The sequence below is a fragment of the Cherax quadricarinatus genome, chromosome 60 (assembly GCF_038502225.1).
Source record: "Cherax quadricarinatus isolate ZL_2023a chromosome 60, ASM3850222v1, whole genome shotgun sequence".
NCBI lineage: Eukaryota > Metazoa > Arthropoda > Malacostraca > Decapoda > Parastacidae > Cherax > Cherax quadricarinatus.
The window spans coordinates 1,523,100-1,550,796 of NC_091351.1; the positions used below are offsets into that span (position 1 = coordinate 1,523,100).

Genomic DNA, 27,697 nt, shown 5'->3' on the forward strand with positions numbered 1-27,697 from the left:
CGTCAGTCCGATTTCCCTCAACCTTTCCTCGTACGACATTCCCCTGAGCTCTGGAACTAGCCTTGTTGCAAACCTTTGTACTTTCTCTAACTTCTTGATGTGCTTGACCAGGTGTGGGTTCCAGACTGGTGCTGCATACTCCAGTATGGGCCTAACATACACTGTGTACAGTGTCTTGAACGATTCCTTATTTAGGTATCGGAACGCTATTCTCAGGTTTGCCAGGCGCCCGTATGCTGCAGCAGTTATTTGGTTGATGTGTGCCTCCGGTGACGTGCTCGGTGTTATGGTCACCCCGAGGTCTTTCTCCCTGAGTGAGGTCTGTAGTCTTTGTCCACCTAGCCTATACTCTGTCTGCGGTCTTCTTTGCCTCTCCCCAATCTTCATGACTTTGCATTTGGCAGTATTGAATTCGAGAAGCCAGTTTCTGGACCACATGTCCAGCCTGTCCAGGTCTCTTTGCAGTCCTGCCTCATCCTCATCCGATTTAATTCTTCTCATCAACTTCACATCATCTGCGAATAGGGACACTTCAGAGTCTATTCCTTCCATCATGTCGTTCGCATATATCAAAAATAGCACTGGCCCTAGAACTGACCCCTGTGGGACCCCGCTCGTCACAGGCGCCCACTGTGATACCTCTTCACGTACCATGACTCGTTGCTGCCTCCCTGTCAGGTATTCCCTGATCCACTGCAGTGCCCTCCCTGTTAAATGCGCCTGATCCTCCAGCTTCTGCACTAATCTCTTGTGGGGAACTGTGTCAAAGGCCTTCCTGCAGTCTAGGAAAATGCAATCAACCCACCCCCCTCTCTCTCGTGTCTTACTTCTGTTACCTTGTCATAAAACTCCAGGAGGTTTGTGATACAAGATTTGCCTTCCATGAACCCATGCTGGTTTTCATTTATAATCTTGTTCCGTTCCAGGTGTTCGACCACTCTCCTCCCGATAATCTTCTCCATGACTTTGCACACAATACATGTCAGAGACACAGGTCTGTAGTTTAGCGCCTCGTTTCTGTTTCCTTTCTTAAATATAGGGACTACATTTGCTGTCTTCCATTTCTCAGGTAGTTGCCCAGTTTCAAGGGATGTGTTGAAGAATGTGGTTAGAGGCACGCACAGCATCTCTGCTCCTTCTCTAAGGACCCATGGGGAGATGTCCGGTCCCATCGCCTTTGAGGTATCAAGGTCACTTAGCAGCTTCTTCACCTCCTCGGTTGTTCGTATGTCATCCAACACTTGGTGGTATATTCCCTCTTGATGTTCCCTACTGTGCTGTCTTCCCACAGCCCTTCCTGTCTCTACTGTAAAAACTTCCTTAAATCTCCTGTTCAGCTCCTCACATACCTCCTGGTCATTTCTTGTGAGTTTCCCCCTTCTGTCCTTAATCTGATCACCTGGTCTTTGACTGTTGTCTTCCTCCTGATGTGGCTATACAACAGTTTCGGGTCAGTCTTGATTTTCGATGCTATGTCATTTTCATACTGTCGCTGGGCCTCCCTCCTTACCTGTGCGTACTCGTTCCTGTGCGTGTGTGTGTGTATATGTATATATTAAAGGTAGTAGGTTGGTAAACAGCAATCGCCCAAGGAGGTACTATCATCCTGCCAAGTGAGTGTAAAACGAAAGCCTGTAATTGTTTTACATGATGGTAGGATTGCTGGTGTCTTTTGTCTGTCTCATAAATATGCAAGATTTCAGGTACGTCTTGCTACTTCTACTTACACTTAGGTCACACTACACATACATGTACAAGCACATATATATACACACCCCTCTGGGTTTTCTGCTATTTTCTTTCTAGTTCTTGTTCTTGTTTATTTCCTCTTATCTCCATGGGGAAGTGGAACAGAATTCTTCCTCCGTAAGCCATGCGTGTTGTAAGAGGCGACTAAAATGCCGGGAGCAAGGGGCTAGTAACCCCCTTCTCCTGTATATATTACTAAATATACAAGGAGAAACTTTCGTTTCTCCTTTTGGGCCACCCCGCCTCGGTGGGATACGGCCGTTGTGTTGAAAGAAAGAAAGAAAGATATATATATATATATATATATATATATATATATATATATATATATATATATATATATATATATATATATATAATATATATATATATATATATATATATATATATATATATATATATATATATATATATATATATATATATATAAACACATCGGCCGTTTCACACAAAGGTAGGGTGGCCCGAAAAAGAAAAACTTTCACCATCATTCACTCCATCACTGTCTTGCCAGAGGTGCGCTTACAGTGCAGTTATAAAAGTGCAACATTAACACCCAGAGGTGCGCAGATACGATAGTTTAGATGTCCCTCAAAACAGCAAATATCCCAAGTCTCTCCTTTAGACTGCAGGCATTGTAGATAAGATAAGATAAGATAAGATTTCGTTCGGATTTTTAATCCCCGGAGGGTTAGCCACCCAGGATAACCCAAGAAAGTCAGTGCGTCATCGAGGACTGTCTAACTTATTTCCATTGGGGTCCTTAATCTTGTCCCCCAGGATGCGACCCACACCAGTCGACTAACACCCAGGTACCTATTTGCTGCTAGGTGAACAGGACAACAGGTGTAAGGAAACGTGTCGAAATGTTTCCACCCGCCGGGAATCGAACCCAGGCCCTCCGTGTGTGAAGCGGGAGCTTTAGCCACCAGGCCACCGGGCCACCAGGACTCATGTCTCGCTAACCGTTTTCCCTGAATCCCTTCACAAAATATATTTGCAGCGTGAAAAGCACCGAGTAACTGACTAGTGTCAGTGTTAGTTTAACAATCAATGCATGAAGATGGCTAAGTGTATCAAGAGAAATCTCTGAAGGATCACTCCTTCGACAAGCACTATTCCCCACAACTGCAACCTGCGTGCTTATACCCATTTCACCACACATGGGCACGAGATTTGCATATGGGTAGCCCTCACACTGTTGCTCCACATTATTTCGAAATATACGTCTTGCCTTGTATAATATGAGTGGTACTTGTGGACCTTGAGACACCAAAACCATACATCACACCAGGCAGGGCTTGGCAGGCAGCCCACCTCCCTAATACCAGTATTTCACTCTTGCATGATATTACGTACCGCCGGCAGCTGCACTACCGCCAGTATATACCAGACATTAGAGATCAGCTGCAGACGGTGGGAGGGAAGACGGAGAGGCAGGGCCAACACGCACTGTCACATGTGGATAGATTGATATGAAAAAAAAAGTGGATGATGGATGTAGAAAAAGTGTTATGTACTGGATATAATAATAATATAATATCTTTATTTCTACAAGTACATGTGCAAGGTATACAGGTCTAGCTGACATCAATGACATGCTACTATATAGAAAGCCGTTTATGCTGAGCATTTCGGGCAAATTAGGTCAGTTTTGTCCCTGGATGCGACCCACACCAGTCCACTAACACTCAGGTGCCCATTTTACTGATGGGTGAACAGGGACAGGGGCAGGGACAGCAGGTGTCTTATGGAAACACGTCCCTAATGTTTTCCAGCCGTACCGGAGGAGATTCGAACTCCTGACCTGGAAGGAGTTCGAATCTCACCTCACACACTCCTGACCTCAGTGTGTGAGGTGAGTGCGCTGGCGACCGAGCTACGGGACCCCTTAAAGTGTCATGTGCTGGATATAAGTGAAAGTGTTTACAAGTCACATGAAACGTATAAATATGTGAAGAAATCCTGAAGGCAAGTGTTATATTGATCTTGAGGCAACAATGAATATAACTTATAAAAGATCTGTCCCTCTTTAGTAACGGATGCAGAAGATGGTTACTAGCTCCTGTCTCCTGGAGTTTTAATAGTCTACGAAACACAGTGTTTACGGAAGAAGGATTCTAATCCACTTACCCTGGAATTAAAAGGAATCATTACCAAGTCAAGAATAGGAAATTCATAAGACAACTCGCAGGTTTCGTGCACTTCCTGGCAGAAATATAGTGGCAGTGTAGATCACATTACTCGGTCGCAACGGTGAAGTAGCATGGAGAGTTCAGTCCGATCGGTCATTCAGTTAAGATTAGACGGACATATTTTCTTGTGCTGTCATTGCGTTGTTGCGATTTTCTGTGTAACACAATGGAATATTTTAAAGAAAAGAAAACCTGTGTGTATGTGCATGAAGTTCTTCTGAAAGCTATAAAGCTTCTTATTTGAAATACTCATTTGTACTTCATGTTGTAATTTGTTTACTGTAATTTTTACCACTGAATATATCATTACTTAGTTATTCTTAGGTTAATTTTAAGCTGCCCATAATGCTCTACATGCAAGGTGCTTTTAGCATGTACATTCAACCACTGTGTTTATTTTATACAACTATGTATCATGTCCAATAATAAATACATAAATAAATAAATAAAATGCTCCAACAAGCGTCTGGCGTTGAAGCAAAGAGTATGACACAGTGTTCTGAATGATTTTCTCGATTCAAAGCAGTATGAATGTCAACTGAGGATGAACACTGATCCTCCATCAACGTCATACACAAACACCAGCTTTGAAAAACTGAGGTTAATCGTGAAAATCGTCGTCAGAGTATCCAGGACACTACAAGTGTTGTTTGAATTTATTATGGGTCATGTCAAAGCATTTTGACTGAAAAATTTGAATATGAGGCGAGTGGCTATGAAATATGTGTCTCGTTCGCTGAATCAAGTAGACAACAACCTGATCCCTGTTCACCTAGCAGTAAGTAGGTACCTGGGTGTTAGTGGACTAGTATGGGTGGCATCCTGGGGGACAAGACTGAAGAACCACAATGGAAATCAGACAGTCCCTTGATAACGCACTGACTTTCTTGGCTTATCCTGGGTAGCTGATGCTCTCTACTCCGGAATAAAAACACCAACAAATCTTATTTTATCTTAGCAAATATAGTATCTAACCGGAAAAGAAAAATCTAAATTAATTATGGCCACACATGGCGAGTCATTTATTCAGTGAGTTACTAAGCAATGACAGGAAAATCACATCTGCCCAATTAAACTGGTATAAACTTTATATATAGTGGCGTAATTATAACATTATATTTCCTTTGTCACCATTTAAATTAAATTTCAACTTATTCATCATAATTTTTTTTCTGACCCGGCGGCCTGCTTTAAAAGACGGTCATATCAGTTTCCTCTCGCGTCAGGAAAACTTTTCCTGCTTCCTGGCGAGCCTATCTAACCTAAATACTAAGAAACGATCATCTAGGCAAATACCTTTACACTCTGTGTTTCAAAGTTCTTCGTTGACTAATTTTTTTTTACACTCCAACCAACTGATTGCACCGTCTTTACATCTTTACTGCTTCTGCTGCCTCTGTACTCGACTGAAGTAGCCTACTGTGTAGGCGAAACGTTTTGGAATCAGGATACCTAACTGTGGCACACATATCTTTTCAACTTACTAGCTGAAAGTTAAGACACTTGTGCAACATCTGGTTATCTTTATTGTAGACGTTTCGCCATCCAGTGACTTTATCAATACAGATTCTTGGACATAATGAGAAAACAGAAGAACTATATACAAAAGATGAGATAATCAGTCCCTCAGCCTTGGAGGTGGTGTTTAAAACACCGTGCCGACCACAACGGTGTTGTAAACACCACCTCCAAGGCTGAGGGACTGATTACCTCATCTTTTGTATATAGTTCTTCTGTCTTCTAATTATGTCCAAGATTCTGTATTGATAAAGTCACTGGATGGCGAAACGTCTACAATAAAGATAACCAGATGTTGCACAAGTGTCTTAACTTTCATGTTGTCGGTATTATATACCAGTGTTGCTCAACTTACTAGCCTAATCTTACCTTACCTAACCTAAGCTAACGTAACCCAATCTAACCTAACCTAATCTTACCTTACCTAACCTAAGCTAACCTAACCCAATCTAACCTAACCTAATCTTACCTTACCTAACCTAACCTAACCCAATCAGATGCAGGTGACGACTTCGTGTTTATCCGCTTCAAACAGACCCGTTATCAGATTCATGGTCCCGCGTCTCTTATCTGTCTCCCTGGTGGTGCAACCCACCTCACCAGCTGCTTAAACCTAACCTAATCTAACCTAACCTAATCTTACCTAACCTACAGTACAGCACCACACACACTATATCTCTCATCTTCCACTCTGTATTAAATAAATATCTCCTCTTTCCAAGTCTCTCTTTGTAATGGAATACAAACAGGCGAACGGAAAGCTTTTTTTTCCACTATGTAACCATCATAAAGAATTTTTAAACAGGCATGATACCTTGACTGGAACAATACACAAATAACCAGCACACAGGAGACTGAAACTAATGACGACGTTTCGGTCCAACTTGGATCATTAACTAGATGAAGACTGAGACACTTGTGCAAGAACTGAGTCTCTACTGAGGAAACGTTTAGCTTCTTCAGGCCAATGTTTCCCTGCATTGATCTGAGGTAGCCAATGGCTGGCGAAACGTTTCCAGAATAAAGATATCAGAATTTTGCACAAGTGTCTCATTGATCACATGAGAAATAAATTTTAGGAAAATATCTTCCTCATGGCGACTCAGGGGAGGGAGGGAGCGGCGGTACAGAGGCAGCCAATATTATTCCCAAGTCGTCATCCTATGACCTGAAGATGCAGGTGACGACTTCGTGTTTATCTGCTTCAAACAGACCCGTTATCAGATTCAAGGTCCCGCGTCTCTTATCTGTCTCCCTGGTGGTGCAACCCACCTCACCAGCTGCTCAAGAGTAAATACAGTGAGGAAATGGTATGGTGATACCGACAAGATGTGGAAAAAGACACTTATGTACAGTTCAGGACATTTATTAAAGGAAACGTTTCGCCACGAGTGGCTTCTTCAGTCCCAATAGGACTGAAGAAGCCACTCGTGGCGAAACGTTTCCTTTAATAAATGTCCTGAACTGTACATAAGTGTCTTTTTCCACACAGTAAATACAGTGATGTATACTCTCCAACAGCTGATGCTATTTCACAGCGGCTGTGGCAGCACTAGTTTTATACAGCAGTAACTTGATGTACCGCATACACCACCCTATGTTCCTCCCTCTTTCTCTCTCTCTCTCTCTCTCTCTCTACATAAGGGTTTTACAAGGTTTGATTAAGCGTTTCTGTGTTTATCTGCAAGTTAAGAGCTGTTACCTCTCACCTCATCTGAGGGACTGACCACCTCATATCTCCAAAGTTGATGGACTGATTACATCCTCTTTATTTCAGTACTTCTCCTGCTGCCTCTGTATCTGAGTGAAGACGTCTACTGTGTAGGTGAACTGAATGAACAGTAAAGGTACCTAACTGTTGCACATGTGTCTTAATCATCAGAGCAGAGACTGGCAGACACTGGCAGACAGACACTGGCAGACAGACACTGGCAGACAGACACTGGCAGACACTGGCAGATACTGGCAGATACTGGCAGACACTGACAGACACTGGCAGACACTGGCAGATACTGGCAGGCGCTGGCAAACACTATGAAATGTTTGGACACCAGCGGTTGTTCAAAACTCGGATGAGCCATAGGGATGTTAGGAAGCATTTCTTCAGCCTCAGAGTTGTCAGTAAGTGGAACAATCTAGAGAGTGAAGTAGTGGAGGAAGCATCCACACATAGCTTTAAGAAGAGGTACGATAAAGCTCTTGGAGCCGGGGGAGAGTGGACGTAGTTAGGACCAGCGAAGAGGCAAGGCCAAAACCTGTGACTCGACCCCTGCAACCACAAATAAATGAGTACAAATAGGTGAGTACACACACACACACACACCGCATGAAACTCAACCTAAAAAATGGACGTTGCACTCTCAAATGAGAGATATCAAATATTGTTGAGTGTGAAGGTCATGGGAAAGTGAGCATAAGAGGAGGGTTGGTAGAGAAAGGTTACTCAACACATGACAGGTCCCACACACACACTCAACACAAGCAGCCTTCATTGTATTACAGCCCAGCCTCACTCACTACATTAACACACGTCATTACTACGCCTCAACACGCACCATGGTCTCAGACCACGATCTTATCATCTCTCCACCACTAATTATATCCCATAAGATTGTAATTGTATAAAAAAAACTGCTAATCCCAAGGAGGCCAATAGAAATAAGTCACTTCGACTTTTTTGGGGGGTTATCCTAGGTAATTTACACTACGTATGATAATTGTACTTATGTGTACCTGTGTCTAAATAAACTTACATATAGCTCTGTAGTAGTGCGAGTGTGTGCATTTGTAGATTAGTGGAGTTACGGGTTGTTTGGAAGTGTAAGTCTTAATTGTTGTTAGAAAATCACCTAGTAAGGTTGTTTTAAGGGTTAGACCTAATGGGAGGAGGATAGTGCTTCTGGGAGTTGCAGTTGTTGAACGTAGATTCTGCATGCTCTCTGATAGGACAATCTGTTAAGATATAATGAACTGTTAGCATGACCCGACGCACCTCACAGAAAGGTATGAGGCATCTCTCCATGAGGTTCCTGTGTGTAAGGCGCATAGGTCCGATTTGCAGCTGCCACATACAATAACAATGTTAAATATATGACCAGAAACCTAACTGTAATGTGATGAGGAGCAGTTTGTCTTCTAATCAGGTCAAATGCTTTTTGGCAGCAATTTCAAAGTTAAAAGATCTTTTGGGAGGTTCATAGATGGCGAATACTGGACCAAACAGCAGAGTTAGTTCGTTACCCTGATCCTGGTTGTCTTTCAGAGACCCACCAAAAAGCAATGAAATGTGGAGAGTAAACTTTCTGAATAGTTTGCAATGCACTTTTTGAGTCCGAAACACCAACAAATAAAGATGTGAACTTAGCAGTGTTTGACTGATAGCCTGGTCAACAGCCTGGTTGACCAGGCTGCAAATGAAACCATTTAGACACCAATATCCTTAGATGCATTAGCCCATTAAGCTTAGAGCTTCTCGGAAGCTTTATCAAGTTATCAGCTTCTCGGAAGCTTTATCAAGTTATCAGCTTCTCGGAAGCTTTATCAAGTTATCAGCTTCTCGGAAGCTTTATCAAGTTATCAGCTTCTCGGAAGCTTTATCAAGTTATCAGCTTCTCGGAAGCTTTATCAAGTTATCAGCTTCTCGGAAGCTTTATCAAGTTATCAGCTTCTCGGAAGCTTTATCAAGTTATCAGCTTCTCGGAAGCTTTATCAAGTTATCAGCTTCTCGGAAGCTTTATCAAGTTATGAACTTGGAGGGTTGACGATAATCAACTGCAACACTCAGAGAGTAAGTACTGTGAGAAAGTTTTATGCAAGCCTTCTGTCATTGTTTAACATCATTATTATGCACACCATACCCATGGTGTGGGCGGTGGTCACACCATACCCATGGTGTGGGTGGTGGTCACACCATACCCATGGTGTGGGCGGTGGTCACACCATACCCATGGTGTGGGTGGTGGTCACACCATACCCATGGTGTGGGTGGTGGTCACACCATAATTTGCTACCTGCAAATTATATAACCTCCGTCTACAGCGTAATGAACTACGACACAGCAGCCAAAATACTACTGAGTATCCCTCATAGAAGCACGCACAGTGGCTATGATACTCCAATAGAAACTATGTATCATACCAAAAGAAAACCGTTCACATTGCTAAATTTACGAAATGTAATGCAGTTACTTAGCCTTAATATCTACATGCTCCATAATCTGTACCAAGATAGAGTTTTGAATTTATCTTAGTCTGCCCGAAATGCCTAGTCGTGCTAGGTGTGATAGCGGCTCTCACTGTAATTAGTATCTTATAATATGTAAACCACACAATATCCTATAATACGTAAAACCCACATTGTAATCGTTATAGAGAATAAATTTGATTAATTGATTGATCATTAAGGCAAGTACACACGAACACAGGGGTCACAGTTGGAAGTTGAAAACTCAGATGAACCACAGGGATGTTAGGAAGTATTTCTTCAGTCACAGAGTTGTCAGGAAGTGGAATAGTCTGGGAAGTAATGTAGTGAAGGCAGGATCCATACATAGCTTTAAGAAGAGGTATGATAAAGCTCATGGAGCGGGAAGAGTGACCGAGTAGTGGCCAGTGAAGAGGCGAGGCCAGGAGCTGTGAATCGACCCCTGCAACCACAACTAGGTAAGTACACGTACAGCAACACCAGTGCTGTGAGGAGTCAAGGGTAAAGGCAGGAGCAATGTAGCAGACGAACAAGCGTGGATAGCAACAGCAGTGCTGGTGAATATAGAGGTCAGTAGCTAGAGTACACGGCGCTGCTAAGGTCTGCTCACTGCCAAGCATCACTGAGTGGAAAAATAGATGGGCAGGCTTAGCTCTTCCGTGCTTACAAAATACAACGCCTCCATAACAGTCGACAGTTGTTTCCTTCCTACCATCATTCCATCTACGAATCCATCTAACACAAATGCATAAAAATGATGCGATCCTTTATGGACTACGATTCGAACAAACAGTATTACTACGCCAAGTAGTCAGCTGTGAGAACCACTGACACTGTGCTTCATGGTTGCTGATAGCCAGCAGCAACTGACAACCAGGAGCTGTTAGGTACCCTGGATTTTACGGCCAATATGAAACTTAAAGGTCACTTGCTGAAAAGGTTTAGGGAAAAGAGGCAGGATGTTGCAGCGCTAAACGAATCTTATAAGGTAAGGAATAAAAATGTAAAAGGCCTTATACAAGGAGCAGAGACAAGGTATGTTCTTCCAAAGTCGAAGAATACAAGAATACTCCTAGGTAGCTAGGAGTATTCTTGTATTCTAGGGTATAGCTATAAACCAGTACATAGATCTAACATAGCAAGTAATATTGATAACTAGGTATGCCACGAAACCACTAGAGTAGCAAGTTGTTTCTATTCACTCTACACAAGTGTTGTATCAACATTATCCACTAAGCTACCAGGTGCATCATATAACTTCAACACAGACTACAATCATTTTACAACTTACTACAATACTAAAAGCATCACCCCACATAGTTTCCATCTATTAGGCGTATCTTATGACTCTGAGTTGGAAGAACTAAGTTAAACCTAACTACAAGCACCAGACCAGATAACATTCCAGCCACATTCCTAAAAGCTGGCGCCTCCCAGCCACCAGTGTCCACACTTCACATTAATTTATCCATCAGCAGTACCGTGACGGAATCTGAAATAACACACTTATGCACAGCTCAGGACCTTTATTAAAGAGAAAATTGTCTCGCATCTTGCCAGTATCACTATATCGTTTCTCAGTGTGGCGGTGTGTTAAGGTCAAAGTTGAAATATAAACACATGCAGTATAATGTGATCCTTTATTGACAACGTTTCACCCACACAGTGGGCGAAACATCAAGAGACCTCCAAACACGTATTTCAGAACACCAATATGCAAGCAGGACTGACGATACAAGGAATGCCTGTGTACAACATCGCAATTCTCACAACCATTTAATTAACTACAGAAACTCAAGACTTATCACCACAGAAGACAACACTCAATACCGAAGAATCCTGGAATCATCGCTTATCTCTATAACCAACAATTTCAACCAGAACAACGGCTTCTATAACATAGCTGAACCACTCGCCAAGAAACTTCTTCATCGCTATCCCACATAAGAACATAGAACACTGCAGAAGGTCTACTTACAACTTGTCCAATACCCCTGCCAAGCTACCCAAGACTCTATAACTCCACCCGGTAGATCATCAGATGCAGCATTCTCCACCTGACCTCAACATTCTGAACCTGACTATAAATACTCCCGTACCTTCCACCCCAGGTAGATCTGTGTGTGACTAGAAAAAGCCCACTGTGTGGGTGAAACGTTGTCAATAAAGGATCACATTATACTGCATATGTGTTTATATTTCCACTGTGTCGGTATTTGATACCATTTATTTCCAAGGTCAAAGTTACTCCCATCTTCAAGAACAACATCAGGCCAAATGTCAGCAATTACAAACCTGTTGTATACTCAGCGTGATGTCTACAATGCTAGAGAAAGCAGTTTATTTCCAAATGGTCCAGTATCTTAATTATATTAAACATCCTACATAGTTACCAATCAAGTTCCAGAAGATCTTACTCAACCGATACTTCTTCAATCAATTTGATGAGTTAGCTGAGAACTTAAATATCACTAAGTTCTTTGATAGGTATGGTGACCCTTGACTTACAAAACGCATTTGACACATTCATAATGCACTGTAAGAAACTACAAGTCACCGATACAAGCTTTGTAGACTGGTGTAAGTCTTAAGATAAGATAGGCAAGATAAGATTGTGGTTAGGTTTTTAACCCGAAGGATTAGCCACCCAGGATAATCTAATAATGCCAGTGAGTCATCGAGCACGATCTGTGGTCCTTTAATCTTGTCCCCCAGGATGCCACCCTCACCAGTCGACCAACACCCAGGTACCTATTTATTGATAGGCGAAGAGGGACAGCAGGTGCCTTAAGGAAACACTTCCTAATGTTTCCACCCGTACCGGGGATCGAGCCCCGGTTCTCAGTGTGTGGGATGAGTGCATTACCAATCGAACAATTTTTGGATTCCCGCTGACATAGGCTTGCGTGATGATGGTAGAGTGGAAGCCAGGGACTATTATTATAATAAAAAAGCGCTAAACCTACAAGGGCCATACAGTGGGAAGCCAGGGATTAACTCGTAATAAAAGCAAGTGTATTTGACAATCTAATTCTGAGACAAAATTGACCTCAGTTGCCAGAAATGTTCAGCGTAAGAAGGAGCTTTTTATATTGTAGTATGTCAGTGATGTCTGTTATGTCTGTATACCTTGTACATGTACTTGTAGATATTATTATTATTATTATTATTATTATTATTATTATTATTATTATTATTATTATTATTATTATTATTATTATTGTTAAATGTCAAAAACTTGTGCCTAAGTGTGTCTGGCCTCAGACATAAACGTAAAAATTTCAGAATGGTCACAAAAGTCTGGCCATGAATCATACTTGACCGTCAACATGGCGCTGATGTTTACTGACAGCTGTCAGTGTAGATCAGCTGCTGCACCTGACAGCTGTGGCAGCGTACGTCACAGCAGCTCTCTCTCTCTTCACCTATCTCTCTCTCTCCACACGTCTCTCCCCTCATGTCTCTCTCCACACATCCATCTCCTCACGTCTCTCTCCATACGTCCATCTCACGTCTCTCTCCACACGTCTATCCTCACGTCTCTATCCACACGTCTATCCTCACGTCTCTCCACACGTCTATCCTCACGTCTCTCTCCACACGTCTATCCTCACGTCTCTATCCACACGTCTATCCTCACCTCTCTCTCCACACGTCTATCTTCACATGTCTATCCTCTCACGTCTCTCACCCCTCACGTCATTTTACTCATGCTTCTCATCTTTTTCCCCACGTCTGTCTACACAGTATCTCTTCAAATGTCAACATTTATATTGTGATACAAAACACGCACACATTCTGAGAAAATTCTCGCATGATGCCAGGTTCATGTCAAGAACTCTATATTTTCCTTGTTTTGTTGTTGTATTGTGTTCCTGCTGGTGCCAGGACCACCCCTGTTTTTCATTGTAATACTTACTCCCAGGTCTTTCTCTTGTTCTCTTCCCCTCTCAACTTTTATACACCTTATCTGACCTTCCCTCACCCCTCTTTAAGTTGCATGACCTTCCATTTATCAGGATTAAACTCCAACAGCCACTTTGTGTGAACCAATCCTGTCGCGACTCGAGGTTTTCCTGTTGTCTCTCTTCATAACTAAGTGTGAAAGAGAAATTTGGACAATATAATACATCTCACTATTCCTCTAAAGATGTAAGCGTAAGCACATGAAAGCGCTCAGGTTTTATTTCCTATTTTTTGTGGTATTATTTGCAATCACGCATTTTATTGTGATTTCTTCCATACATATACAATGGTAGATAATGCAGAGTCATTATATAATTAAAAATACATAATATTCCTAGTTGATTTTTTAACAGAAATTTGACGTATCAAAGGATCGGTGAGCTGATGCTCTGTTATGATAGTTACATATGTGTAACTATGTATATGTATATAGATGACTATTTGAGTATTTAATATGCACACACGTCTGCATACCCATAATACTGCACACAGTACCACCTACACATATGGAGTGGTATAAGGTACCACCTACACATATTGAGTGGTATAAGGTACCACCTGCACATATGGAGTGGTATAAGGTACCACCTACACATATTGAGTGGTATAAGGTACCACCTACACATATGGAGTGGTATAAGGTACCACCTACACATATGGAGTGGTATAAGGTACCACCTACACATATGGAGTGGTATAAGGTACCACCTGCACATATGGAGTGGTATAAGGTACCACCTACACATATTGAATGGTGTAAGGTACCACCTACACATATGGAGTGGTATAAGGTACCACCTACACATATTGAGTGGTATAAGGTACCATCTACACATATTGAGTGGTATAAGGTACCACCTACACATGGAGCGGTATAAGGTACCACCTACACATATGGAGTGGTATAAGGTTACCACCTACGCATATGGAGTGGTATAAGGTACCACCTGCACATATGGAGTGGTATAAGGTACCACCTACACATATGGAGCGGTATAAGGTACCACCTACACATATGGAGTGGTATAAGGTACCACCTGCACATATGGAGTGGTATAAGGTACCACCTACACATATGGAGTGGTATAAGGTACCACCTGCACATATGGAGTGGTATAAGGTACCACCTACACATATGGAGTGGTATAAGGTACCACCTACACATATGGAGTGGCATAAGGTACCACCTACACATATGGAGCGGTATAAGGTACCAACTACACATATGGAGTGGCATAAGGTACCACCTACACATATGGAGCGGTATAAGGTACCAACTACACATATGGAGTGGTATAAGAGAGTAGATTACTAATCTGCACTTGGTCATAATATGTGCAACACACTGCAACATGCAACTCCCTTAAGCTGGGAGCAGTTAATTTAAGGCTCATTAACCTAGAGGTCATACTTGCACGTATGTGTGTAGCATTTTCACACTAAAACATCTAGGGACTTGTCAATACAGAGTCGTAATAGAGGTTCGCTCGTGTCGTCCGCGAGCTGGGGATATATAGGTACGTTAATTTCACGTCCTCCAGCTCAGGGGATGGACAAATGTGTGAGAAAAATGTCCTCCAGCTGAGGGGCTGGACAAATGTGTGTGAGAAAAAGGTCCTTCAGCTGAGAAGTTGGACGAATGTGTGTGAGGAAAAGGGATTTGAGGATTTGAACCCTTCCTATGGTGTAGAAATATACCTAGTTGGACGAATCTTATTGTGGCTAGCTGGTCCAGTGACTAACGCGACGGTCTGGAGTTTTGAGACTCTCTGACCGCGGGTTCAAATCCCGCCCGTGGTATGGTTTTTTCAGCTGAGAAGTTGGACGAATGCGTGAGGAAAAGGTCCTTCAGCTGAGGGGCTGGACAAATGTGTGTGAGGAAAAGGTCCTTCAGCTGAGGGGCTGGACAAATGTGTGTGAGAAAAAAGTATTCAGCTGAGAAGTTGGACGAATGTGTGTGAGGAAAAGGTCCTTCAGCTGAGGGGCTGGACAAATGTGAGAAAAAGGTTCTTTAGCTGAGGGGCTGAACAAATGTGTGTGAGAAAAAGGTCCTCCAGCTGAGGGGCTGGACAAATGTGTGTGAGAATAAGGTCGTGGGGAGGGAAGTGTCAGAGTGCTGAGTGGAAAGTACCTAGACACTGTCCTCTATGTAATGAAAGTAATTATAGAAATTATCCGTTAACGAGAACGCGAATGTGTGACTTGTATAAAGAACATGATGTGGTACACAAGAAGCAGCAGCAGCAACAAGAAATAACCACAACAATAACCATAACCACAAAAATAAGAACCACAACAACAATCACGACCACAACCAGAACCACAATAACAACAAAGACGAGAACGACAAAAACCAACGACAAGAACAACAACGAACCGATACTACTACAACAACAACTACAACAACCACGACAACAGCAGTAATGACGACATAGCAACCACCTGACAAGGTAAATTGATCAGATAACTACCTAGAAGCTGCTTTCTCCAGCCTCAAGGAACCTTCACACACACACACACACACGTGTGTGTGTGTGTGTGAGTGACATGGTGGAGGGGATAGACTGAGAGGTGTCCCTGTTCGCAGATGATGTGAAGTTAATGAGGAGAATTAAATCAGATGAGGATCAGGCAGGACTTCAAAGAGACCTGGACAGGCTGGACACCTGGTCCAGCAACTGGCTTCTTGAATTCAACCCTGCTAAATGCAAAGTCATGAAGACCGGAGAAGGGCAAAGAAAACCGCAGGCAGAGTATAGGCTAGGTAGCCAAAGACTGCAAACCTCACTCAAGGAGAAAGATCTTGGGGTGAGTATAACACCGAGCATGTCTCCAGAAACACACATCAACCAGATAACTGCTGAGGCATATGGGCACCTGGCAAACCTGAGATTAGCATTCCGATACCTAAATAAGGAATCTTTCAAGACACTGTACACCGGGTACGTCAGGCCCATACTGGAGTATGCAGCACCAGTTTGGAACCCGCACCGGGTCAAGCACGTTAAGAAATTAGAGAAAGTGCAAAGGCTTGCGACAAGTTAGTTCCAGAGCTAAGGGGAATGTCCTACGAAGAAAGGTTAAGGGAAATCGGCCTGAAGACACTGGAGGACAGGAGGGTTAGGGGAGACATGATAACGACATACAAAATACTACATGGAATAGACAAGGTGGACAGAGACAAGATGTTCCAGATAGGGGACACAGAAACGAGGGGTCACTCTTGGAAGTTGAAGACTCAGACGAGTCACAGTGTTGTTAGGCAGTATTTCTTCAGTCATAGAGTGGTCAGGAAGTGGAACAGTCTGGCGAGTGATGTAGTGGAGGCAGGAGCCATACATAGCTTTAAGACGAGGTATGATAAAGCTCAGGGAGCAGGGAGAGAGAGGACCTAGTAGCGTTCAGTGAAGAGGCGGGGCCAGGAGCTGAGTCTCGACCCCTGCAACTACAATTAGGTGAGTATAAATATATATATATATATATATATATATATATATATATATATATATATATATATATATATATATATATATATATATATATATATATATATATACACGTCTTGCAATATCAAAATCTAAATGCAATAATCATTCTTTTTTTTGACGCTGTTGCTGAGTAGACACACGTGTAACACCTGCCCACGTAGCAGTCTTCTTCAGGTGAATGCAAGTGACTGGAGACAGTAGAAGACTAAGGTGATCAGTCCCTCAAGACTGGTCTCACATCTACTAGTTCTGTCTCCAGTGTTATATTCACATGCAGTAGACTAAACAAGCCTGCCGTGTAGGCGACACGTTTCATTAAAACATCCAGGTGAGAGTAAGACACATGTGCAACATCTGGGTATCTTTATTGTAGACGTTTCGCCATCCAGTGGCTTTATCAATACAAATTCTAGGACATAACATGAAGACAGTAGAACTATGTACAGAAGATGAGGTAATCAGTCCCTCAACCTAGGAGTAGGTGCGAACAGCACCATAGTCGTGGAGATTCTGAAGTGCTGTTCGCACCTACTCCTAGGTTGAGGGACTGATTACCTCATCTTCTGTACATAGTTCTACTGTCTTCATGTTATGTCCTAGAATTTGTATTGATAAAGCCACTGGATGGCGAAACGTCTACAATAAAGATACCCAGATGTTGCACATGTGTCTTACTCTCATCTTGTCGGTATTATATACCATTTCGTACACAAAACATCCAGGTGTTGCACATGTGTCTTATCCATTAACTTGTAGGTACTATAATTATTATTATTATTATTATTATTATTATTATTATTATTATTATTATTATTATTATTATTATTATTGTCTTCCTGGAGAATGTGAGAGACAACACGAAAATGCTTGAAATTTATTTCACCAAAATAATAATTAATAATAATAATAATAATAATAATAATAATAATAATAATAATAATAACTATTATTATTATTATAATAATTACTTTAAACTAGTTGCTCAAGATATGTGATGATGGAAACTTTAAGGTTTCCACTAGACACCTGTTAGTTTACCTCAGTCATTCACACCTGGTAAAGTCTTACACACTTCTATATACACTTACTGCGGGATTATTTTCTAACTTTCCTGCGTGTTTCTGGCCAGACTATCTCCAGCACAGCGTCGTCACACGCTCTTCTTCAAGTAAATTACTCTCACTATTTAAGTGGTTGTTTTCCTGAGTCGTATACAGACCATTAGCAGGACCTTGCAAACAGTGTAGACCATTAGAAGGACCTCACCAATAATGTAGACCATTAGTAGGACCTCACCAACAATGCAGACCATTAGTAGGGCCACAACAACAATGCAGACCATTAGCAGAGCCACAACAACAATGCAGACCATTAGCAGAGCCACAACAACAATGCAGACCATTAGCAGAGCCACAACAACAATGCAGACCATTAGCAGGGCCACAACAACAATGCAGACCATTAGCAGGGCCACAACAACAATGCAGACCATTAGCAGAGCCACAACAACAATGCAGACCATTAGCAGAGCCACAACAACAATGCAGACCATTAGCAGAGCCACAACAACAATGCAGACCATTAGCAGAGCCACAACAACAATGCAGACCATTAGCAGGGCCACAACAACAATGCAGACCATTAGCAGAGCCACAACAACAATGCAGACCATTAGCAGGGCCACAACAACAATGCAGACCATTAGCAGGGCCACAACAACAATGCAGACCATTAGCAGGGCCACAACAACAATGCAGACCATTAGCAGAGCCACAACAACAATGCAGACCATTAGCAGGGCCACAACAACAATGCAGACCATTAGCAGGGCCACAACAACAATGCAGACCATTAGCAGAGCCACAACAACAATGCAGACCATTAGCAGGGCCACAACAACAATGCAGACCATTAGCAGGGCCACAACAACAATGCAGACCATTAGCAGAGCCACAACAACAATGCAGACCATTAGCAGAGCCACAACAACAATGCAGACCATTAGCAGAGCCACAACAACAATGCAGACCATTAGCAGAGCCACAACAACAATGCAGACCATTAGCAGGGCCACAACAACAATGCAGACCATTAGCAGAGCCACAACAACAATGCAGACCATTAGCAGAGCCACAACAACAATGCAGACCATTAGCAGGGCCACAACAACAATGCAGACCATTAGCAGAGCCACAACAACAATGCAGACCATTAGCAGGGCCTCACCAACAAAATAAGACCATTGAAGAACGAGAAAATGGAAATAAGTCACTTACTTTTTTTTGGAGGGGGAGGGGGGAGCATCCTGAGTAATATACATGTGTGTTAAACTATGATATTTCTTATAACATGGACCTGCTTCGCATGGATCAGTAGGCCTGCTGCAGTGCTCCTTCTTTATGTTCTTGTGTATTCCTGTATCTAAATAAACTTATTAATTACTGGCCGAAATACTCATGCATTCCAGCGATTTTGTGCCTGACAATATTTAATTACATATAACCTACACATTGTACTGTACAAAGACATAAATGATTTGATTTGAAGACTATACGTGGAGTCATTGTTTAGCAGGTTGCTCCTTGTATTAATATTAGAATCCTGTTCAATGTGTCAGCTCAGCTGCAAAACAAGTTGGTCTCGCGGTCTCTCTTGCCACTAATATTCTTTTTTCGTCGATGGTCTGTTCAGGCAGATTATTATTATAATCAAGGGGGAAGCGCTAAACCCGTAGGATTATACAGCGCCCAGGGGGGGATGTGGAAGGCATTCAGGCTTAATTCGGGGAACTGGAGCACAGATTCAATTCCCTAAATCAAGAGCCCCTCACCAACATCAAGGAACCTTCCATGAGGGGTCTTCAGGCAGAGAAGTGTGTGTGGGGGGGGGAGGAGACCACTTTCACTAGCTCTTACCTGGGTTTTTTACGAAGTTAAATTACTATGATGCACCAGACCCACAGGAATGGCCTGGTACAGACAGGTGGACGATATTTTCACTGCGGCAAAAAAGTTATGAACTTTTATCAAATTTGTTTCGATACCTGGAGAGAGTTCCGGGGGTCACCGCCTCCGCGGCCCGGTCTGTGACCAGGCCTCGTGATGGATCAGGGCCTGATCAACCAGGCTGTTACTGTTGGCCGCATGTAATCCAACGTACGAACCACAGTCCGGTTGGTCAGGTACTGACTTGAGGTGCTTGTCCAGTGCCTGCTTGAAGACAGCCAGGGGTCTATTGGTAATACCCCTGACGTATGGTGGGAGGCAGTTGAACAGTCTTGGGCCCCTAACACTTATTGTGTTATATATTAAGTCAGTTAATTCCTTCAATGAAATTTAAAGTGGAATGAGAAGTTAATAACAGTTACTTCTCTTGTATGTACTGATTATTAAAGTAAATTAACAGATTAATTCCACTGCTCATAGACAGCCCTCTCTCCAACACACTGTAACTCAACCCCTGCAACCACAAATAGGCAAGTACACCCAAACAATAATATGTCCATTATTTTACAATCACTCTAAATAAGTAAAGCAATGCACTGAGTCCCGTCTATTCCTAAGATAATTGCGAATTTGCAACTCAAGCATTTCACCCAAGTTTCCACCGAATAAAAACAGTTAAGGAAGCTGAGATACCCTGACTACTTCGTGCTGACTAACACCAGCTAAAATCTATCACTGAACAACTTCATCTACCGCCAAAGGACAACCACACAGAAATTAGTAATACATTTTCACAGCGACTTAGATGTTCATGTCCAGGTAGGACGGGTCTTGACCCGGGTCTTCTCCATGTGGTGACCCGAATGCTCACTGTGCCCTATGGCAAAGGCACAGTGAGCATTCGTGTCAAGTGAAGTGCCGTTTACAGCCCTATGACAAAGGCACAGTGAGCATTCGTGTCAAGTGAAATACCGTTTACAGCCCTATGACAAAGGCACAGTGAGCATTCGTGTCAAGTGAAATACCGTTTACAGCCCTATGACAAAGGCACAGTGAGCATTCGTATCAAGTGAAATACCGTTTACAGCCCTATGACAAAGGCACAGTGAGCATTCGTGTCAAGCGAAGTGCCGTTTACAGCCCCATGACAAAGGCACAGTGAGCATTCGTGTCAAGTGAAATACCGTTTACAGCCCTATGACAAAGGCACAGTGAGCATTCGTGTCAAGTGAAATACCGTTTACAGCCCTATGACAAAGGCACAGTGAGCATTCGTATCAAGTGAAATACCGTTTACAGCCCTATGACAAAGGCACAGTGAGCATTCGTGTCAAGCGAAGTGCCGTTTACAGCCCCATGACAAAGGCACAGTGAGCATTCGTGTCAAGTGAAGTGCCGTTTACAGTCCCATGACAAAGGCACAGTGAGCATTCGTGTCAAGTGAAGTGCCGTTTACAGTCCCATGACAAAGGCACAGTGAGCATTCGTGTCAAGTGAAGTGCCGTTTACAGCCCCATGACAAAGGCACAGTGAGCATTCGTGTCAAGTGAAGTGCCGTTTACAGCCCTATGACAAAGGCACAGTGAGCATTCGTGTCAAGTGAAGTGCCGTTTACAGCCCTATGACAAAGGCACAGTGAGCATTCGTGTCAAGTGAAATACCGTTTACAGCCCTATGACAAAGGCACAGTGAGCATTCGTGTCAAGTGAAGTACCGTTTAGAGCCCTATGACAAAGGCACAGTGAGCATTCGTGTCAAGTGAAATACCGTTTACAGCCCTATGACAAAGGCACAGTGAGCATTCGTGTCAAGTGAAGTGCCGTTTACAGCCCTATGACAAAGGCACAGTGAGCATTCGTGTCAAGTGAAGTACCGTTTAGAGCCCTATGACAAAGGCACAGTGAGCATTCGCGTCAAGTGAAGTACCGTTTAGAGCCCTATGACAAAGGCACAGTGAGCATTCGTGTCAAGTGAAATACCGTTTACAGCCCTATGACAAAGGCACAGTGAGCATTCGTGTCAAGTGAAATACCGTTTACAGCCCTATGACAAAGGCACAGTGAGCATTCGCGTCAAGTGAAGTACCGTTTAGAGCCCTATGACAAAGGCACAGTGAGCATTCGTGTCAAGTGAAATACCGTTTACAGCCCTATGACAAAGGCACAGTGAGCATTCGTGTCAAGTGAAATACCGTTTACAGCCCTATGACAAAGGCACAGTGAGCATTCGCGTCAAGTGAAGTACCGTTTAGAGCCTTATGACAAAGGCACAGTGAGCATTCGTGTAAAGTGAAGTACCGTTTTCACTCCTATGGCGGGGGCAGCCATATGACAAGGGCACGATAAACATTTTACTACCACAATTTTCCTCTCATTTTATAAACAACTATGTCTCAAAAGCATAAAGCGCAACAAGTATTGAGAAGCCAGACAAATATCACATTCCTGGTCAAGACTGCGACTTAGTCAATATAAGGAAGAGAGCGAGTCAACTTGCACCTGTGAGTGTGCAACAAGAGAAGCTCTGCAAGATACAAACATCACAACTCTGCCTTACAACAACATATTACACACACAAACAGGTTAAATTGGGCCAAATCCGCAATATTACACAAAATTGGAGACACACAAGATAAAAAAAAACATGGAATCTGCCGTAAATAAAACCAAAACCATTGTCAACACCTCGAATAGGAAGTGGATTCCTGATATGATTTTAAAACTTGCCATGAAGAACTCCGTGCCAGTTACCTAACTAGGGAGGAGCAAAATGCCACAATACCGTGACTGGAACACACAAATAACCCGCACATAGGAGAAAGTTCTTTGCCACGACGTTTCGGTCCGACTTGGATTATTTACAAAGTCACTCGCCGCGAGTTCAATCCCCACCCGTACAGTGGTTAGGTAACTACAACCTCGTAACTATATCTCACACAACAGTAAGTGCATGTGAGATAGTCACCTGGCAGCCAGCGACTATGTCAATAAATACTTCTCAGTATTCTGTAATAATATATATATATATATATATATATATATATATATATATATATATATATATATATATATATATATATATATATATATATATATATATATATATACATTACCGTTAACAAAATATGAACGTTCTGCATAAGAATGATTGTTTTCTAAATATCATTGACTGTATCATGACTAAGGAAGTAAACACCTATCATGACTAAGGGGTTGAACACCTTATATCATGACTAAGGGATTGAACACCTTATATCATGACTAGAGGATTGAACACCCATCATGACTAAGGGACTGACAACCATAAAATTACCTGTTCATTCTTCCATCCTCTCCAGTGTAAAAATCACCTCTGTATTCGACTTAAGAAGCCTGCAGCACCTGTGTCTTCATTGATCAGCTTCTCAGTCTATACTGTTCAAAGTAAACAAAAAATGTCTTAGTGTGTTGGAGGCAGGTGAAGCCGGCTAGCTAGTCCCAGGTCACTAAGACGGTCATCAGCTGACCAAGAACTGCCTCAGCACACAGCTTCCTCCACTAAGACACCTTCCTCAGCACTTCTGATATACCAGCTACCACTATTATTACATTTATGGTGAACCCTGAGCCCATAAGGGTTATACAGTACCTAGGGAGGAGGTAATCAGGTACTTAGGGAGAAAGTAATCAGGTTCGATGCAAGGAAGGGCAGGTCCAAATCCTCGGGTCACGTGTTTGAGGGTCAGAACACAGGCGATGTTGCCTGGGGTATACCTGGAGAGGGTTTCGGGGGTCAACGCCCCCGCGGCCCGGTCTGAAACCAGCTCTCGTGGTGGATCAGGGTCTGATCAACCAGGCTGCTACTGCTGGCTGGAAACAGTTTTGTATTACGATGGTACATAAAGGAGTTGGAGATAAATGGTTCAGAGAACCGGTAAGTTGATAAATTAGACACATGTGCAACACCTGGGTATCTTTATTGTGGAAACGTTTCGCCACACAGTGACTTCATCAGTCTAGTACAGAAGAGAATGGCTGAAGATCAGAAGGAGTTTATGGTAATCAGTCCCTCACTCTGGAGTCGATGTGACCAGTCTCTCATTCTTATCGATGCAATCAGTCCATCAATCTTATCAAGACTGGTGGACTGGTTACATCGACTCCAGGTTGAGGGACTGACTACCTCAAACTCCTTACGATCTTCAACCATTTTTCTCTGCATCGGACTAAGTTTCGCCACTGTGTGGCGAAACTTAGTGCTAGTAGACGTGTGGGTGACATCCTGGGGAGCAAAATTGAGGACTACAATGGACATAAGACAGTCCTCGATGACGCACTGACTTTCTTGGGTTACCTTGGGTGGCTAACCCTCCTGGGTTTAAAATCCCAACAAAATCTTATCACATGAGCTAGACACGCCAGTAGTAGTACTGTTGTGAGGAGCAAAGGACTAACTCAACTGGGAGAGAAGCGGAAGAAGCCACTTGAAGCTTAGAGCAGAGCTCTATATCACTGGCCCGAGCCATCAAGTGGTTATCACACCACTTAAGTGATTAGTGTCCACTGCCAGAATGGCACTAGTCTGGGACCGAAACGCGGGGAAGGGAGGAAGGAATGAAAGGAAGGAAGAGGAGGAAAGGAAGAAATAATAATAATATTTACTACAGTTTAAACTGGTTGCAGGAGTTGATTATTATTATAATCAAAACTAATCACTAAACACACAAGGTTCATACAACTTGCCACATTTGAACCTTAAAAGTATTAGTCTGAATCCAGCACTGACTCAATTACAATATATTACGAGAGTCATTACCTTCACTCGGGCCATGAGTTAATTACTGCAGCATCGATTCATCACTATTCATAACTCACTGAATCAACCACTCTCCTCTTTCGTATTACACACATACCCACTCTTTATCTGACGCTAGAGGATGCTGCAATCTACCAACTTTGAGATAAATTTGGGAGAAAACAGGCAGTATTGTCAACACCAAGTCAGGCCACACACAACTCTGGTGCCTAGTGAGCTAGGTGTTTGGTCCAGAGTCGTTAGTACATGGCTGATCAAGACCTAGTACTGGTGGTCAAGACCTAGTACTGGTGGTCAAGACTTAGTACTGGTAGTCAAGACCTAGTACTGGTGGTCAAGACCTAGTACTGGTGGTCAAGACTTAATAGTGGTGGTCAAGACTTAGTACTGGTGGTCAAGACTTAGTACTGGTGGTCAAGACCTAGTACTGGTGATCAAGACTTAGTACTGGTGGTCAAGACTTAGTACTGGTGGTCAAGACCTAGTACTGGTGGTCAAGACTTAGTACTGGTGGTCAAGACTTAGTACTGGTGGTCAAGACCTAGTACTGGTGGTCAAGACTTAGTACTGGTGGTCAAGACTTAGTACTGGTTGTCAAGACCTAGTACTGGTGGTCAAGACTTAGTACTGGTGGTCAAGACCTAGTACTGGTGGTCAAGACCTAGTACTGGTGGTCAAGACTTAGTACTGGTGGTCAAGACTTAGTACTGGTGGTCAAGACCTAGTACTGGTGGTCAAGACCTAGTACTGGTGGTCAAGACTTAGTACTGGTGGTCAAGACCTAGTACTGGTGGTCAAGACCTAGTACTGGGGGTAAAGACCTAGTACTGGTGGTCAAGACCTAGTACTGGTGGTCAAGACCTAGTACTGGTGGTCAAGACCTAGTACTGGTGGTCAAGACCTAGTACTGGTGGTCAAGACCTAGTACTAGTGGTCAAGACCTAGTACTGGTGGTCAAGACCTAGTACTGGTGGTCAAGACCTAGTACTGGTGGTCAAGACCTAGTACTGGTGGTCAAGACCTAGTACTGGTGGTCAAGACCTAGTACTAGTGGTCAAGACCTAGTACTGGTGGTCAAGACCTAGTACTGGTGGTCAAGACCTAGTACTGGTGGTCAAGACCTAGTACTGGTGGTCAAGACCTAGTACTGGTGGTCAAAACTTAGTACTAGTGGTCAAGACTTAGTACTAGTGGTCAAGACTTAGTACTTGTGGTCAAGACCTAGTACTGGTAGTCAAGACCTAGTACTGGTGGTCAAGACTTAGTACTAGTGGTCAAGACCTAGTACTGGTGGTCAAGACTTAGTACTAGTGGTCAAGACCTAGTACTGGTAGTCAAAACCTAGTACTGGTGGTCAAGACCTAGTACTGGTGGTCAAGACCTAGTACTGGTGGTCAAGACCTAGTACTAGTGGTCAAGACCTAGTACTGGTGGTCAAGACCTAGTACTGGTCAAGACCTAGTACTAGTGGTCAAGACCTAGTACTGGTGGTCAAGACCTAGTACTGGTGGTCAAGACCTAGTACTGGTGGTCAAGACCTAGTACTGGTGGTCAAAACTTAGTACTAGTGGTCAAGACTTAGTACTAGTGGTCAAGACCTAGTACTGGTGATCAAGACCTAGTACTGGTGGTCAAGACCTAGTACTTGTGGTCAAGACCTAGTACTGGTAGTCAAGACCTAGTACTGGTGGTCAAGACTTAGTACTAGTGGTCAAGACCTAGTACTGGTGGTCAAGACTTAGTACTAGTGGTCAAGACCTAGTACTGGTGGTCAAAACCTAGTACTGGTGGTCAAGACTTAGTACTAGTGGTCAAGACCTAGTACTGGTGGTCAAGACCTAGTACTGGTGGTCAAGACTTAGTACTATTGGTCAAGACCTAGTACTGGGGGTCAAGACCTAGTACTGGGGGTCAAGACCTAGTACTGGTGGTCAAGACCTAGTACTGGTGGTCAAGACCTAGTACTGGTGGTCAAGACTTAGTACTAGTGGTCAAGACCTAGTACTGGTGGTCAAGACTTAGTACTATTGGTCAAGACCTAGTACTGGGGGTCAAGACCTAATACTGGTGGTCAAGACCTAGTACTGGTGGTCAAGACCTAGTACTGGTGGTCAAGACCTAGTACTGACGCCAAAAGACATACCTGGACTGGTACTCACAATATATTCTCCCAGTCTCTTGCCAAAGTTACACTCCCTTTTGAAACGTATCATATGTACTCTAGAAGCTGTGTATGGCATTCACCTTCACTACCTTCAGTGTGAAAAGTAAGTCCTTCTCAGCCTTATTCATTGCTCTGAGCACTGTATACATCATAACCTTTCAGGGTTGTGGGTTTTAACCCTTTTAATCGCTTTTGTCTCTCCTTATAACGTCTTCGAAGTTCTTGGATTGATCTGAGTGTAAACCTTTACACAACATTTTGCACATGGTTAGTCAGGTGGGGGACCCAACAAGCTGAGCCACAGTATGGGTGGGGATTGAACTCGTGGCAAGTGTGTTGTGAAACTCCAGACTGTCATTACGATTTCATGAGTAAAGCTGCTGCTGCATATTATAATCTTTATTCGCTTCTGCCTTGTAAAATTTCTCATATGCTATCTTTTTCTCCCTTACCATTCCCTTTACCTCATCATTCCACCAATCACACCTCTTCCCTCCTGCACCCACCCTCCTATGTCCACAAACTTCTGCTGCACATTCTAACACTGCATTTTTAAATCTACCCCACACCTCTTCAACCTCATTACCTATACTCTCACTAGCTCATCTTTTTCCAAATAGTTGCTTATATCTTACCCTAACTTCCTCCTCCCTTGATTTATAAACTGTCACCTCT

At 42.9% G+C, this 27,697-nt stretch overlaps 2 protein-coding genes across 2 annotated transcripts in view; one reads left to right on the forward strand and one right to left on the reverse strand.

Moving 5' to 3' along the window:
- LOC128694447 (5-phosphohydroxy-L-lysine phospho-lyase) overlaps positions 1-23,481 on the reverse strand; it is a 97,466-nt gene extending 73,985 nt beyond the window's left edge. Inside the window, exon 1 of the mRNA XM_053784565.2 lies at positions 23,377-23,481. Coding sequence (XP_053640540.1) covers positions 23,377-23,384 — 8 coding nt within the window. The 5' untranslated portion in view covers positions 23,385-23,481. The remainder of the gene's footprint in view (positions 1-23,376) is intronic.
- Positions 23,482-27,076: 3,595 nt separating this feature from the next.
- Positions 27,077-27,697, forward strand: part of LOC128694448 (uncharacterized) — a 41,140-nt gene continuing 40,519 nt past the window's right edge. Inside the window, exon 1 of the mRNA XM_053784568.2 lies at positions 27,077-27,125. Within this exon, the coding sequence (XP_053640543.2) occupies positions 27,092-27,125 (34 nt within the window). The 5' untranslated portion in view covers positions 27,077-27,091. The remainder of the gene's footprint in view (positions 27,126-27,697) is intronic.